Raw genomic sequence first — 17935 nt, forward strand, 5'->3', positions numbered from 1 at the left:
AAAGTGAGATTTAACTGTTTTTTTAGATCGCTCTAACAAAGCTATTTTTTCATTTTTCTTAAAAAAAAAACATATGTAGAGGTTCAGGAAGAACTCAGGACGCTCAAAGTGAAGTCGGATCAATGATAGGTATTATGGTTTTGCCAAAAATGCTTTCTGTTCAAGGCCAGAAATTTCACTCTGCCCACCTCTGGCTGCTTTCACTCTGCCAGAAGATTCCACAGCTGTTAATTCCGTTGATTGCTCTGCTCTGATTGGTCGACCCCACGCTTTGATGTTTTGATGTGATTACAGTTACAGATACACACACACACACACACACACACACACACACACACACACACACTGGTCATTTAATGTAATATCAGTTAAAGATACACGCACGCACACACACACACTGGTCATTTAATGTAATATCAGTTAAAGATACACGCACACACACACACACACACACTGGTCATTTAATGTAATATCAGTTAAAGATACACGCACGCACACACACACACTGGTCATTTAATGTAATAACAGTTAAAGATACACGCACGCACACACACACTGGTCATTTAATGTAATAACAGTTAAAGATACACGCACACACACACACACACACACACACACACACACACACACACACACACACACACACACACACACACACACACACACACACACATATGCGCGCGTAAGCGCGCACACTCCTCCAGATACAAATGTTTCACAGACACACATTTTGAGGTTAAAGGGCATAAGTTGCTGTATAAATAAATACTTGAAGATGAATAGTATCATAACATTACTAGTATTAATTGTTTGAAATCTCTGAAGAATCCCATTATAGTGTACACACACCAGCAGTAGCCCCCGTGGCCCTTTCAACATTTCCCCCAGAGGAAAATTTCTAGTTCTTTTTGTTCCTTTTCTTTTTTCCAGAAATGTTCCAGTTTCCCTTTTTTCCTTTCCTTCTTTGCATCCTCTCATTTTACATTACTATCTTCCTTTTCTCTTCTTTTGTCCTTTTTTCTGGTAAACCTTTTATTTTCCATTTCCCCCTTAATCCCTACCTCTCATTTATCCCTTTCTTCATCCCATTCTTTCTTAACTTCTTCCCACATATCTCCATTTCCTTCATTTCCCTACTAATTTTCCCCTTATTTTTCTTTATTTATTTATTTCCTTTATTATTTTTCTTGTCTTTGATTCGTCCTATCATTTTCCTCTATCCCTTCTCCACTTCCTTTATCTCTTCTTTTCATCTTGTTCTGCCAGTCTTTCTACATTTTCCCTTTCCTTATTTGCATCTTCTTTACTATCTTCCTTCTTTATTTGCTTCTTCCCTTCTTTATCTCCTTCCTCTCTACCTCTGACCCTTTTTTATCATATTCTTCTAGTTCCCTTTGTTCCTTACTTTCTTTTTCCAGAAATTTTCCAGTTTTCTTTTCCTTCTTTGCAACTTCTCATATTTATTCTTTCTTTCTATCTCCATTTCCTAAATCCTCTTTCTTTTCTTTTCCCTTCTTACAGATATTCTCACTTTCTTCCTTTACCCTTCTTTTTTCTTTTTTCCTTATTTCTTCCTTTCTTTCTTTCTTTGATTCTTCCTATTATTTTTCTCTTCCACCTTCTTATCTCTTCTTCCGTACTTTTGTCCAATCACTTCATGTTCTTTTTTTAATATCCCCCTTCTTTATTTTTTCCTACTTATTATTTATATTCATATTATATAATATTGTCTCCTTCCTGTTATTCTCACCCTCTCCCAAAGTTTTTCCGTCTTTTAACTTCTTCCCGTCTTTCCTATTTTTGTCCCTCTTTACTCCCTTCTTTTAATTCATATTAATCACCCTTTTTTCCACCTTTCTGTTTTCTTTCCTTCTTCCATCCACCACAATTCCCCCCTTTCTTTCCTGATGTTGAGAGAAGAATGACTTGTGAATGTGGAAGATCGTTCAGTTAAATGCTGTCTGCTGTTGTCGTCACTAAAAGGAAACTGAAAAGGCTCGTTTAAAAAGCCTGATGAGACGTTTCCCAGCTTACTCGTTCTCCTTTATACACAAATAGTGACCTCAGTGCATCAGCGTGTGATTCAAGGCTGGTTGCACTTTTCTCTCAGGTGTCCTTTAGTCGTCACCGGACCTGCAGGACCGGCTGACCTGCAGAGCCACGCAGCACCTCTGGGCTTTTCTCTCTCCTCTTTCTCTCTTTAAAAGCAGCTAAAAGTAGCTTGTATGTGCCTCCATTTATTCAGATTCCTGCCGCTTTTAAAAGGTCATCTTTCCTAATCAGATCAGCAAATGAATAGAATACAGCGCCTATTAAAAGGGTTCCCTCCATTTTTTTCATCTTTTACTACACTGACAAAGTAGATTTTTTTTAAGTCAAAGTGTTTTCAAGTATATATATTAAGGTTGTTGTTTTTTTTTTGTTTTTTTACAATTTCATGTCATTTTAATTTATTCATATATTTTATTAAATTCTTAAACAAAGAAAATCTATAATTAAAGATAAACTAGTCCTTTCCGCTTCAAATAAATACATAAATAGTAATAAATAATGAATAAAAAATTGTTGCTGTGTATTAATTACACTTTTTTTTGCCCCAGATGGATAAAAGTCTTCAGCCACTCAAGGCTTTTTGTCACTTGATATTGTTATCAAATGTAGTTTTTCGTTGCTGTTTATCTCCGGGGGGCGGATCAGAAATAAGATCCAACATATTTGCATGTTAACAGACGTGTTGTTTGTGACTTCTTGTTGTTGTCTTTGATGACTTTGTTGTGTGATGTGGTTTTGTCCCATGTCTCTGTGTCCCTCAGGCTTTCTCATGGTGGCCGGAGCTGATGGCGGAACACGCGGAGACGTTTCTGTCCCTGTACAGAGCCGACATGGATGCCGCTCTGCAGGTCCAGCCCGTCGACTCCTGGGACAGCTTCCCGCTCTTCCAGCTGCTCAACAACTTCCTGAGAACCGACCGTGAGTCTGAACTTTTCTTCTTCTACGGTAGCCACATTATTGTCAGAAAATTCTGCTTTTTTCCTCATCAGTCTTTCTGATTGTGGCCGTCTGACTCAGGTTCATTCTAACTTTGCACTTTGCCTCGTCCTTTCAAAGGTTCAGAAACGTGACTCCAGCAAAACCAGTTAGATTCACAGAATGCTTTATTTATTTTACACTTACATTCAGTCATTTAGCAGATGCTTTTATCCAAAGCAACTTACAGGAAAAAAGGGGAACAATCAAGGTATAGTGCAATTAGAGCCATTGGTGCAGCAATCTAGTGAGGATTCTTTAACCCTTTATCGGGCGAAGAACTATATTTGGTAACTTCAGTGGATATCAAAATGGGGTCCCCATGTCTCTCTGTTTGGTCGTAGAACCACATGGACTTGTACGAGGAGAACTTGACTATGACGGCATATTAAGGCCAAGTATGAATAAAAATAAAAATACAAACCGGGGGGGAGTTGCAAATTTACTAGATTAAAGTGCCAAATCTACAAGAAAAAAATGTGCCGATTTACGAGACAAAAGTGGGGAAAAAAATACTTTTTTCTTGCAGATTCACCACTTTAAATCTCATAGATCTCATAAATCTGCACATTTTTTCTGGTAGAATTGACACCTTAATCTCCTAAACTTTTTTTCTCAAAATATTACCCCCCTCCCCCGGGTCCGTATGTTTTTTTTTTTACACATTCTGGCTCTATGTAATGTCCTCCAATATTCTCTAGAGTTGAAATTTGGAATTTGCAAGTAGGGCTGCAACTAACGACTATTTTAATAGTCGACTAGTCACCGACTATTGAAACGATTAGTCGACTAATCGGACAATTATTAATTTTAACAATTCAGCTGCTGATTCATACAAAAAAATAAATAAACCTCCAATTTTCTGGACAGGAAAATGTGTTTTATAAAACTGTATTTCTGCTCCATCAAGTGGGTGGAACTGGTTCTGGGTTCTGGATGTAGTCTGGGTTGAACTGGGCTCACCTGTTGGAACCTTGTATCACAGACCAGCACCAGTACTGACTCAGTGAGGAGCCTGTCGCTGCTGCACATCTGCTTCTTCTGCAGAAAGGCTCCATGGTGGCTCTCTGCTTCAGACTGCATGCATTTAATCTAAAATACGTTCGTCAGACATAACGTTAAAGCTCTCTTTTAAAGCGAAAAAATGCGCTTATAAACAAAACGTATTGGCTGAATGTTACTTGAATCTTACCGAGGCGAGTCAGACTCCGTTTGGTTCAACTGCCCGACGTGCTTTCTATTTAAATGCTCGTGCATCGCCGAGGTGCTGCCGTGACACGCAAGGTCTGCTTTGCAAACCTTGCAAGTCATTTTTTTATTGGCCGTATCCAGGCTAAAATGCTCCCAAACTTTCTAAGTTTTGGTACGTGTAGCTGTGTTGGACGCTGCCACTTCTGTGTACGTTACCGCTCGCGCTCGGCAGAGATTGTAATAAAGTGAGATGCCTCACTCTGTTGGAAAAACACGTCTGGCGACAATAGTCGACAATGGAATTCATTGTCGACTATTTCTATTATCAATTTTTGTCGACAACGTCGACAAATCGTTGCAGCCCTATTTGCAAGTATTTCAACGAGGGCCCTATTAAGGGTTAAGGAGTAGAGTTGTGGTGTGGTGCTAGGAGAGAAGGTCCTCTCTGAAGAGCTGGGTCTTCAGGAGGTTTTTTAAGGTAGACAGTGACGCCCCTGCTCTGGTAGGAACTGGTAGTGTGTTCCACCAGCGGGGAACAAGAAGTGCAAAGAGTCTGCATTGCCTTGGACCAACGGGGGGTAGAGCCAGGCGCCGTTCATTGGAAGAGCTCAACAGCCATGAGGTAGCATATGTCTGAATCAGGGCGTTCAAGTAGGAGGGCGCAGTACCGGAGACAACTTTGTAGACCAGCATTAGAGATTTGAATTTGATGTGGGCTGCAACAGGTAGCCAGTGGAGCTGGATGAGCAGCGGGGTGACATGTGACCTTTTTGGCTGGTTGTAGACCAGGAGCACCACCGCATTCTGGATCATCTGAAGCAGTTTTACTGTGCAGTCTGACAGGCCCATCAGGAGGGTGTTACAGTAGTCAAGTTTTGAGATGACAACAGCCTGTGTCAGGAGTTGAGTGGCATGTTGAGTTAGGTAAGGTCTGATTTTTCTGATGTTGTAAAGTGCAAAGCGGCATGACTGAGCAACAGAGGCAACATGACTGGAAAAGGTGAGTTGGTCATCAATCATCACACCTAAGTTTCTCACCACCCTAGTGGGGCAAGACACAGGGATGTCATGGTGTATTGTAGGTTTCGCATGGAGGACCAGCAGTTCAGTTTTTTTCTTTTTTCTTTGCTAGCCTTAGATATTAACACAGCAAACAGTATTTGCATTATGAACATTAGTTAGCAAGGATGTTTGTAAAGGGTTTTGAAACAGTTTAACTAACGGCATCTCTGTCCTTTTTATACTGCGTGTACTGAGTGCCTTAATGAGCTCTGCCTTCATTTCGCCCGAGGACATTCATCCTGACGCTGCAGCGGTGTCATTTTGGCATCCAGTCACGCTGTAATCTGGCATTGCAGAAAGAAGTTGGAGGAGACAGAAGTAGCGTGTAACAGAGCAGCGGAAGTATGTGGAGCTGTGGATCTACCTTTTTTTAGCCTGACATTTAAATATAACAGTTTTTAAATTGATCAAATGACCTTTTTCCTTCTCTGATGATATGCTTCGTTAAAATCGTTTCTGCACATGCCAACATCTCAGGATGAACTTCTGCTTGTATGATTTACTGAGTGGAAACCGAACAAATCGAGCTCAACATCTGAGCTTTACAGTGATTGGAGCCGCTGACCAGTTGAGTGTCTGAAACACTTCAGTGTGTAATTTTCTGCTGTCTGCAATCACAGCTTCTCTCTGCCAGTTTCTGTGGGCCCTGAACCAACACACACACACACACACACACCGTACACACAAAACTGCTTCAGATTTTTTTCAATTTTAAATGCAGTCTTTTCTCTAGTGGGGAATCAGAAAGTCAAAGATTAAATAAAAAAATAAAAAAACTCTTCCCCCTAACCCACCTCCGCCCACACACATACACCCAATACACACACACACACACACACACACACTGAGGGATATATAAATCCTTTTCACACATGCACTGCTGACCTGAACTTCTCTAGAAGTCATGCAGCAGAGCTGTATGCGAAATGTCTGAATTAGTTGGAGCAGAAATGAAACAGCCTTTACCATGCCAACTCCCTAGTACAAAGTGTGTGTGATGTCGCATTGTGCCCATGAGTGAATAAAACGGATCATTGTGGGAGAATTCACAGCGAGCGAGTGGGGGTGGAGTGTGGATGACATTTCTATCATGTAACTGGCATCAAACCTGAACTATCCCAACATCCAAGGATGAAGGAGAAAACTTGTTTATACACGAGATGCTAAAAAAATTTACTGCATTAGTTTTGAGAAGACAAACACTTCATCTGTCAACAGTAAATCACATTGTCACACTCATTTTGAAGAGGTAAAAAATATTTAATTCCAACTTTATGGGCGACTGTGTGTAATGGGACATTATTTACTTTTTTTTACAGTATTGTTAACGATCTTGACTGTTAAATTCCATTGAATTCTATGTAAATATACATCACACATTCAGTAAAATAACTAGCAACTTTCTGTTTTCTTTCTGTATAACCATAAATTTAATGGAAAAAGCAATTGTAAAAAAAATTGTAAGGAAATTTGGCAGCAAAATCCCCAAACACCAACCGTCATATCTAAGTAAAAGGACACTTTTTTTTGTAAAAAAAAAAAATCTTTTGAAAAAAGATAATCAGTTAAATGCAGTTGTTATTTGTACTTTTTTTTTTTTTTACCATTTTGTTATGTATTTTTTTCTTTTTACAGAGTTACCAAATGTCCCAAATCGTGAGAGAATTTCAAGCAGTGGCAGGAGATTTTTGACCACATTTTGTAACAACTACATGACTGCAGCACACCTTTTGAATCGTGTTCAGCTTCTTGCACACTCTGTCTATTAAAATGTATATTTTAACTTGAACTTTCAGCTTTAAGACAACTTAAAATGATGCACAGGGAGGAGCTGGATTGTTGCAACACCAAATAACTAAGATTCACCTGTACAGCAATAAAAATATACTAAAAATAAGAAATAACTCTGTGAAGCAGCGGGGCTCCTCGCTTCATGCTCTCCTCTCTGCTTCCAGCCTGACCTTCATTGTTTGTTCTGTAAACTGCATCTTTTTTTGGAGGAAATGCTCCATACGGCACGGCACATGCTCTCGCCGCTAAGAGCGCTAATTAACAGCGGTGACGCTGGAGAAAACAAGGCTCGTTAAGAGACGAGGTTAACGCCACCTCACACACTCTGGCAGAGAAGTAATTAACACAAGCCGTGGCGGCCAGACCAGGGACACAAACAGCTGACCCATCTACCTGTCAGCAGGTAGCTGCAGAGGACGTTAGCACGTCTTCGGGTCCTGTCTCACCTCAACGCCTTCACTTAGATCTGTTTTTATTTAGCTTGTGGACAGTCAACTCTTCAGGGGTTGTTTTCTTGTTGTTCAGCATGTGATAATTGGAAGATAATTTGTGGAGAACTGTGAGATTTAAAATAAAGTTTCTACTAAAGTTTACTGTAATAATGCAGTCCACATTTTATCAATTAACACAGGCTAATAAACTAGCAACTGAGTGTTTATCTGGTCCTGAGAGAACATTTCTTTTTACTTTTAGATTGTTTACTTAGTTTTTTTAACAGTTGAAACAACAACAAATTAACTTACCTGCGACACCTTTATTACCTCTACACCATCTAAGTGACAACAAACCTGCATGAAGACAACCTATTGTCAGGTTTGTTTTTTTAATAAAACTTTAACTTTATACGGCAAGAATAACTATTCAAGGCCTTTTATTCCAGTTAAGAATCAGATATACATATATAACATATAATGAATGTGTCTGGGTGGATAAACATAGTAAAAGAAAAACAAAAGAAAAGCAAGTCGTGCAAAAACCAAGAAACATAAATATATAAAAGCACCATTAACAATAACGTGAAAAAACTCCCACACAAAAAAGAATCAGTGTTAAAGCGAAAGAGCTGTACAGTTTAGTGCAGGAATGAAGCCTAAATAATGTCTCAATATGCACAAGATTATTTTCAAACCGTGTCATACAATTTCATGCAGTTAATACAATGTTGAAAAACAATGTAATATAAAATAATGATTGTCATAGCCCATCTCGCTCACCAGTTAGACTGCACATACACTGTAAAAAATGTCTGTAGATTTTACGGTGAAAAACTGCTAAATCACGACAGTAAAAGACTGTAAAATAATAAATGGGTTAATTCAGTTTCAGTGACAATGAAACACTGTAAATGTATATATCAGCCAAAACAGTATTTTTTACAGTTTTTTGTTTTTTTGAAAAATACATTACTCGACTGTAAAATACACATGTTAATAGTAAAGTATAAAGATATGCTGTAATATATATATACACGCATCACTGTGATTTTTGCAGTTATCTTTTTTTTTTTTTTTTAACTTATTCTCACTGTACTGTATACTGTAATATTTAATGGTCAATCTTTAATTTATGCAGCATTTATAAAGTATTTTATGGTCAATTATATGGCAGAACAGCGTTTCTTTTGATGGAAAAACTTTTTATTTATACTGTAAAAAATGGAATAAAATGGCAATCTTAAAAGAGAAATTAATATAATCAATTACCGTAATATTTACCTTTTTCACAATAATATTAAAAAACGTTCTACCATATTTATTACGGTAAAGTTCTGGCAACCACAGCTGCCGTTTTTCTACCGTAAAAACAACAGTTTTTTGTTTTTTACAGTGTATGTCACAATTTGCATGTTGCACTGGGTTTTATCTTGTGCACATGAGATAAAAAGATGAGTCTAATTTAAATATAATTTTGTATTTTTAGGCTCCCCATGTTACTGAAAAATCAAAACACATTTCCAGAAGAAATGCAGAACAAATGACCCCTCCATCGTGTCCAGAATGGCGGTAGAGACTTAAGCATGACTTCTTTATGATGTCACGACGTAAAAACCAAGCAGCGTGTTTCCCTGTCGTCAGCTTCTCTCTGAGGTGCCTTAAACTCAATTTGATGATGATAGGCCAAGTCAAAACCAGAGATAAAGGAAATATATTTAGCATAAAATATTAAACCAGATGTTCTCCTCATTTTACTTCTCATATGTTATATTTGTAACCAATATTGAAAATGCTTCACTGAGCATGATTGTGTTATGAAAGTAAAAAAAAACATCATTTTCAGAGAAGATTTTATGTTTTTTTTGTGTTTAAAATGTGGATTTAGTAAGTCGAAGTGAAGCTATGATTACCAGGTCATATAGGTGAGGTCGTGCTGAAAAAAATGATACCAACTTGGCATGGTGAACATTTTTTAATATACAGCCAAAATGAAAAGGATTAAAAAACGAGTCCAAGACTTCAAAGGGTTAATCAATCAACTCAAACAGAGACTGAACTAAAGAAATCCAATCAATGGTCTTTACTGGCATTCATGTATTGATGAAAGATGAAGAAAAAGATTAACTTTGAGATGAAGTTGCTCACACATTTGACATCATCCTTGAGAATCAGTTTCCATCTATTCTGTGGATTCATGAATAATAAACTGTTTCCTGGAACACATCCACACAACAACAAAAAACAAAGTGATTTCAGGGAAAAAAGGAAATATATTTTGTACACCCATTGTTTTAGTAATGTGCTTTTCTACGTCTCAAGGTCCCGTCGCTGCGGGGGAATAAAACAAAAAACAAAAACCAAAAGAATGATTTTATTTTGGATTAAAGTCTGACAAATATCAAAAGTGCACTGCTGTTTCTCAGGTTGTTGTAGCATTTTTTTCTTCCCTGATAAAAATGAATGTCTGTTTGTTTTTTAAGATTACATTCGAGGGCTGCAGAAAAATCGTCTCATTGTTTCCTCCATCCAAGCCCTCCGTCAGCTCCGAGGCTTTGTCTCAGAGCCAGCAGAGATTTGGCGAGATGCGAGGCGTTATTTAACATGGCTGATGCCAAAGTACGTCGAATACACTAACAGACAGGCAGGCAGATAGACAGACAGCCCAAGGGCACTGTTAGGAACAAAAAACTCAGCGTTTCATTATGTGAAGAAGCCACAAATCTCTTTTTTTGTGGCTCATATCTTTTATATTTTTTCTAATTACCATCCTCTGTTAATGCCGTAATTATTCCAAGTGTCACAACACTAGTCAACTTAAATTGGAGCGTAATGAGGCAATAGACTGAGCTGAAATGCAGAACAGCCGAAATCATAGTTTTGACTCTTTGCACAAATGAGGTCTTCCCTCTTTCATAATTATTTCTAAAGTGAGAGGAAAGCGATTCATTTTCAAGTTCAATCCCAATCACACACTGTGACAGGAGTAAAAAAAAAGGTTTGGAGGATAATGAAGTTTATTTAGAAGTTGCCTCCTCTGAACCTCATAATGATAAAATATGAACAATCCTTGACTTTTCTAATTGTACACGGCGTTTTTTAAAAATTAAAACAGTTGAGAAAAATCAACAGAACCTCGGCAGCGACCGTCGCTCAGCTGATCTCAGGTGACTCGATGCATCTCGTCGGCTTTTTGAGGATTTTCTTCAACAAGTGTATTTATTATCTCTCTGTAGTTCTGTAGATTATTTAAATGCTCACTTGATTGTCAGCATGTGAAGGCGAGCGGTTGCGAGCGAGGCTGGTTTTACTCTCTCGAGGGCAAAAAGGCTAGTGTTAATCATGGAGGAGCAGAGCGAGAGGAATTAAAACTAATGAAGTCCTGAGAGACACGCCTGCTCGCTTCTCACCAAGCACTCTCCGTCTTTGTCTCTTCTCGCTGTGGACTCTCTCCGTCTCTGGTGATTTATCTGTCTGTTTGACTGTCTTTCTCAAACCGACACCGTAGGGTTGGGCGCTGTCGGGGGGTGGACACACGGACACCTGTGCAGCCACATTCGATCCTTGAAGTGAACAGATTCTACCTTTTTCAGGCTTGCAATGCTTTGGGCTTTCAGTTATTTTTCTGCTCAGAATTTTTCAACAGAAAGGTTTAAAAGAATGTAGTGTGGGTTTTGCCTCCAAAGAGTGAGCAATAAGCTAAAGAAACATTAGTAAATTGGGTGTAAATTCACATTTCAGTCAAGTTTTTCCACACCAAACTGGAAACAAACTTTTGTATTTATAGTTCATGGGGATATTGTCATGTTGAAATGTAGCATATAATATATCAAACATAATAGCATGCTGCAGCATTAAAGGATGGGTCAACATTTTGGAGTTATATGACATTGATACCACTTTAATGTAAATGAGCCTTCAGCCAGTATAGCCACTTATCTTCACTTAGCTCATGGACAAGCAAAAGGCTAGGGTGAATGTCCACACTAATGGACTGTGAGATGGCCTTCATGGTTAGACCGTGAGGTGTTAGGGATGTCTGATTCATAAAGTCCTTGAGGGCCCTCTTGTAGACACTCTGGGCTCTTTCTGCACACTTTTCCTAAGTCCGAATTTCTGCAGACTGGTTGAGGGGAATTACCAACAAGTCATAGCATTGTGAAGTTAAAACAGCCTGGAAGTGTTCAAAACAAAAAAGGTTACCAAGGAGAATTGTTATTTAGCCTGGCATGTTAGATTTGCACAAGTATGTATTCTTACATTACATGCCACACTACAACGTCTGGAACTCCATAAAACACTTCATAAGGTACCACACCATCCAGCACATACACATTCAACATTGATATTCGCTGGAAACTATTCGAATATTATTGGAAAATCAAACCTTGTAGCGCACTTTAAAACTCCTAAAGATAGGTAGGCTAAATAGACTTACAGATGCGATGCCTATTGCTCTATAGATAGATATTAATAAAGTCTGTAACCATGTTTGCTGTTGAAGATGAGTAGAATCTAAATGTTATTTGGGCTGTGTAACCTTCATTTCAATGATCTCGGAATTAATTACATTTGCTCTTATGCTTTCTGTCTTCTTTGCAGTTCACCTGTGCAACGGAGCGTTCCACAAACACCTGCAGGACCTGTTTGTCCCCCTGGTGGTGCGCTACATCGACCTGATGGAGTCGTCCATCGCACAGTCCATCCACCGCGGCTTTGAGCAGGAGACATGGCAGTCTGTCAAGTAAGAGTCCGCCCACCTGTCCCCCGTAGTCACAAGTGGGTAGTGTTAGCGCCAGACTCCCTGTGAGCAGCAGTGCTCATTTCAACTGCTGGTTAGCCTGAAGAGTCCTCCAAACAGCATTGATTGCGCTGTACTACACAGACTTGAATATTTGCAGATTCAGATAGGAAGCAGCCTGTTCTCCTGTCAAAAACGTTAATATAGGTCGCATGTACAGGTAGCAGAAAAACATGCTATGTCTCCGTATTACTCCGAGGTAGTAGTGATTGACAGCCAAGTGAAGTTTAAAAGGCGGATTCCCGCAAACAAGCAGCGGACTTTCACCCAGGAGATGGGGGTTTGCGTCCCGTGTGAAATCAAAAGTAAACCATTTTTAACGCAAGTTATGTTGTTTACGTAAGTTCCATAAATCACATTCTTGAATGTAACTTATGTTTTTTACATAACTTGCAGCAGTCACGTGACCCTTGTAACTACCTTTATTTCTGGCATTTACATATATTTATTTACAAGGGGTGTGACGAGATCTCACGAGATTAAACTCGACGATATTTCTAGTCACGCTAAAAATCAGTCTCGCGAGATTTGTGAGTTATCCAAACTTCTATTTGTGACCTGTGGGGGCATTAAAATGAAAAGAAGAAGAGGAGCGGAAGCAGCAAGCAGCCAGAATGATGTCGCAGGGGACGGCGGCTCGTTAAGAAGAGTAAGAACGAATCGAAGCGGCACATTCCTGCTAATAGGCTAACAGTTAGCTCTGTAGCAGTACAGTGTGTATGTGCTGCTGCTGCAGGAGGTGTTCACTTAGTGATCTCTGTTTGTTTACAACAAGCACCGGACACACAGTTAGCGATGCCGGTTAATTCAAGATGGCTATGTTTATGATAATTAGCCATGCTGTTTTGTTTTGATCAGCTGCGATGTAGTTAGCGACTGCGGCCACAGTTGAGTCTGCCGTGTGTAATCGTATGTGATTACGGTCAAAACTGTTTCTAAGCGATTACGCGACGATGGAAACCCGTAAGTCACCTCCGGAGTCTCATTAATCCCTCTGGGGCTTTTTATTTTTTATTTATCTTATTTTAACTTTTATAAATTTTAGTTTTAGTTTCAATTTGTGGAAGAAGAGGTTTATTAAAAGCCCATCCTTACATCATGCATGTAAAGAGTTATAATAAAACATTTCAAAATGCATGTGCAACTCTGTTAAATAAAAGTCTGTTGGTCAAGTCATACATTGCGTAATTGTAGTTTTCTTAAAGTCTCGTCTCGTTCTCGTGATCCAATATCGCGTCTCGTCTCGTGAGCTGAGAGTATCGTCACACCCCTACTGTTTAAACTTTCTTTTATAATGCCAAACGAGACGGTTTCTGCCCTAAACCTAAGGTCATTAGTTTACAACATAAATCCACAGAAACTTTTTTTTAAAAGGCGTCGTAGCACGAGCAGCGAGCCAGCCCGCGCCACAACAGTACATATGTGCCGTGAAACACGAGCCCCACAAAACTCCCATATCGTTCAGGCTCCACTTGGTGCCAGCTATGTTGTTATTGTCATTTCATGCAACATTATAGACATAAAGAAATGGCACATAGTGTATGTACAGTACACCTTTGGGATCATAAAACATTAATCTATCTGGCATCTTTTGCACCAATTCTACAGACCTAAGTTTAATGTTCGAAGTCATTATGGCACATAAAAGTAGTTAAACAAACAAATCAGGTGCATTTCAAATATCCTAACAATCAATTGACAAAATCAGGATGTTTGAAATGTAAAAAAATTATAAAATCAAAATAAAGAATAAAGCTGGCAACGGAATAACTATTTGAACTGTTGTAGAAAAACTGCATAAAAGCCAGCCTGAATAGAGGGTTTTTGGTTAACATTTAAAAAAATATCTGTATTTTCAGACTCCTCTGGAAGGCTGTTTTAAGATACAAAAGCAAGCAACAATAAAGCAAAACAAAAGTATTTAATAGAGCATTGAAAAGAGCCAAGATAGATAGAACTGGATAATTAAAGTAAGTATTCATTATGAATATCAGATTTTTTTTAAGCCACATTGCATGTAAACGATCATTTTGATCACATTTATCCTCAGCAAGATCGCGATGAACTGCTTCCATACATGAACCAGATTTTATTCTGAAAGGCATTTAAGCCACATTTTTTTATGTGGTAAATTGCTTCTGTTAAGTATCCAAGCGTACAAAAGCGTGTTCTTTCATAGCCCATGTTGGAGATATTTTTCATCTGATATGATTGTGCCCTCGCCCTCATTATGAACTTGGCCAGTTACATCCCTCATTGTCTTTTTTACCTCTTATTTACCCTCAGCGTTGTTGATTTGTTGAATTGTGGTATTGGCTGAATGTAGCAGAAATAATAACACTGAACAACCCAAACACTGCACAAGACCGCACAGAAACAAAAGCAGGCTGAGCTGAATGTACAGCTCAGACAGCAAGGACACGCTACAGTCAGGAACATTGTACCAGGAGCTGCACTCTTAAACAAAAACACCTGAACTGAAAGAAAATAGGATAATAGAAGTGAGCAGTGACTTTTCTGTCTTTTAATGGTGTTTTCTATTGATCAATTACTGCAGGCAGAACAAGTGGCTGCTATTATATGTTACTATTCTTCCTTATGTGTGCTGCGGTTAAGAACGCCCACTGTTAGTGTCTCTATCTCTTCTCTTTCCTTTCTCTGCTATCCATCGACCTTGTCGCTGACTCTGACCCGGCAGGTCGTTAACTAACAATCTAGCCAGCGTTCCTCTTCCCAAAGTCCCCAGCCTCCCTCTCACGCTGCCACAGATGCCCAGCTTCTCAGCCCCCGCCTGGATGGGACCGCTGTGTGAGAACACGTATGTATGAGGGGGAGGGGGGAGTAGACTGGAGGTCTTCACACCCAAAACACACTCAGACCTGAACCCCCACGGACCCAAAGACAGTAGGACCTGCTAACGTTCTGCTTACATAAAGTTCAATCCTTTAGATTTTGGGCTATTTTGGCTGTTTTTTAATTATTTTCATTCTGCCTGTATATTCCACTTAAAGCATTTTTACAATGCTATGTTGGTATCTTCTTTTCAACAACCTCACCTTTATGCCCTGATAATCATTTTTCCTTTTGATTTACTGGATTACCATTTTTATCACAAAAAACGCACAAAAAAACCCTAATATCTGATTTTGAAAATTATGTTTTTTCCTTTTTAAACACAATGTTGCAAAAAAGTTTTAAAACGAGGATAACATCTTGCTCTATATATTTATACTAAATGTGTTGACCTATTCTCTAGTTTTACTTGGCCTATCATCATCAGATAAAAACTGAGTGTTGACGCCAGCAGAGCACTCCTCCTCTGTTCCTCCTCCAGCTCTGAACCCTTGGGGAAAACCTTGAAAAGACACAAGGGGCCAGATGTATAAACAATATGTACGTACAAAAAGACATTGATGCACCTTCTCAAACAGATTGGAACAGGTTTGAGCATGTGTGCTGTTAATAAATGCACCTCATGTATCAGACCAAGTTTTAGCTGAGATAGCTGCAGGATATACGATAACAAACACTGTTTTTCAGTTTCACTGATTGTGTTATTATTTTTGCATTCATTCTGTTTGTGACTGATACATTTCATGATTCTTTTCCATTCAGCCATCATGTTAATGATTGTATATCTTGATCCTGAAGCATGTTGTACACCATGTATACTGTCATCTGAAGTAGCGAGATGATTAGTCAATTGGATGTGAGATGATCACTAATGTGATACAAAGTATCAGTAGGTTCAGCGGGGCTGTGTACTTCTTGCAGCATGTGTGTTACAGTCTCCATCCTGCGGTGTTCAGAGGAGGAGGCTCTGACAGGATCACTGCTGGATCAAGGTTACATCTAGCAGAGCTCAAACAAACAGATCTGCAAAAGAAGCTGCTCCTGTTATAAGGATTTTAGAGGCTGGTCTCCCATCAAAAACCACCCCATAGGTCAAACTTTCACCCAGGAAAACAGGGTTAATTTGAAACCAAAAGTAAACGATGTGATTTAAACTGAACTTCCATGCATCACGCTTTTACGTAACTATGTCACTTCTGGTAGTCACATTCTCATCGTAACTATCTCACTTCCGGCATTTACGTACATTTATTTGCTGTTTAAACCTGTAGTTTAAATCTATATATCTATAATGTATTGACACATGGGTGGTTATGGGTAGTGTAGTTCAGGGTACTTTTTTTTTTTTATTGCCATTTATGTAAAAAAAACATATTGGAATTTGTTTCAGTAGTTACAGTGTGTGTGTTTTAAATAACATATAGTGCAACTAGACAAAGACAGTGATGACACAACAGACAGATAGTGCATATGTAATGATCGAGGTAGTAGTAATAATAATAATAATAAAGTGCAATGGGGTGGGCATCAGTCCTAGTTCAATGACACTCAGATGACATTCAGTGGGGTAGGGGTGGGGGTAGAGGACCAGCCGCATTGATCAGCCTGATGGCTGAGGGGAAGAAGCTGAGGCGGTGGCGGGTCTTCGTGAAATTACTACCTCTCTTGAGTGAGGAATGAATCAAAGAGCACGTTGATGTTCCTTTTCATTTTCTTGATTATCAGACATTACACTGCCTAGGTACAGCGGGAGAACAATTTGTCAGATCTTAAGGGCTGCTGAAAAAAGAAGAGTCCCCCGTCTCAAATAAAGCCCTGGTGTTCTCTGCCTCTCTCTCTGTGTCAGGGCCTATTTAACCTTTCTGTAAACCAGAATGGTGCCGGCCTACAACTCACTCATGGTGCACGTTTTTTGTACACGTGCAAGCTGCTAGGTCTACTTAGGTCTAGCTCTACTTACCTTAAAAGGAAACAAATCATACTGTTTATATTATGCCCCCACGCCTCTAATATCTGACATCACATCCTCGTTCTCTATAGCTAATTATTACCTTAAAAGGAGTCTCTGGCTTGATGCTGGCTGGTACACACTCAGGAGGTCAGAATGGGCCTTTAACTTATAACAAAAGACTTATGATTAAAAGTAACAGAAAATATACTGCAGTAGTATTGACAAATGACTTATTCTCTTGTTTAGGTTGGAGATCTTGTTTGGATTAGGGTTGTCACGATACTAAAATTTTCAACTCGATACCGATACTCAGGAAAATATTTTCTACTCGATACTATTTTCGATACCAAAAGGATAAAAACAAAGACCCCAAAATTTAACAGAAATATTTTTATTAACCAGAAAAATGCAACATGGGAAAATTAACTGAACCACTGGTTAAATATTTATCATAAAAAACTGCTGTGCAAAAAGAAACTGCAACTATGATAACAAGCTTCAGATACTCAATACTTTTGAAAATGAGTATCGTATCCAGATACAACGTTTTAGTATTGATACTATTTTGAGTATCGATACTTTTGACAACCCTAGTTTGGATATTAATGTGTTCCACCTCAGACTTCACTTAACAGAAATGTTTCCAAAGTAATTAGGATTCATCTTCTTGGCATCAAGAGACAAATCAGCATTAAGTGGGAAGGAGAGCTGGATCAGTGGGTCTTTGAGTCTTCAGGGGTCAGGTCTGAGTGAAGACCTCTAGCCAGGATTGTCGTCTGTCCGTCCCGAATGCTTTTCAGTCTGTGTTTTTGTGTGTCTGCATGTTTG

At 38.9% G+C, this 17935-nt stretch overlaps 1 protein-coding gene across 2 annotated transcripts in view; it reads left to right on the plus strand.

Moving 5' to 3' along the window:
• Window positions 1-17935, plus strand: part of cadps2 (Ca++-dependent secretion activator 2) — a 293417-nt gene that overhangs the window by 233694 nt on the left and 41788 nt on the right. Inside the window, exons 18-20 of one of the 2 annotated variants that reach the window (XM_059336134.1) lie at window positions 2814-2970; window positions 12105-12246; window positions 15002-15121. In XM_059336134.1, the coding sequence (XP_059192117.1) occupies window positions 2814-2970; window positions 12105-12246; window positions 15002-15121 (419 nt within the window). The remainder of the gene's footprint in view (window positions 1-2813; window positions 2971-12104; window positions 12247-15001; window positions 15122-17935) is intronic. The other variant, XM_059336135.1, reaches the window with a different exon arrangement.

Source organism: Centropristis striata, chromosome 6, assembly GCF_030273125.1.
Source record: "Centropristis striata isolate RG_2023a ecotype Rhode Island chromosome 6, C.striata_1.0, whole genome shotgun sequence".
Taxonomy (NCBI): Eukaryota; Metazoa; Chordata; class Actinopteri; order Perciformes; family Serranidae; genus Centropristis; species Centropristis striata.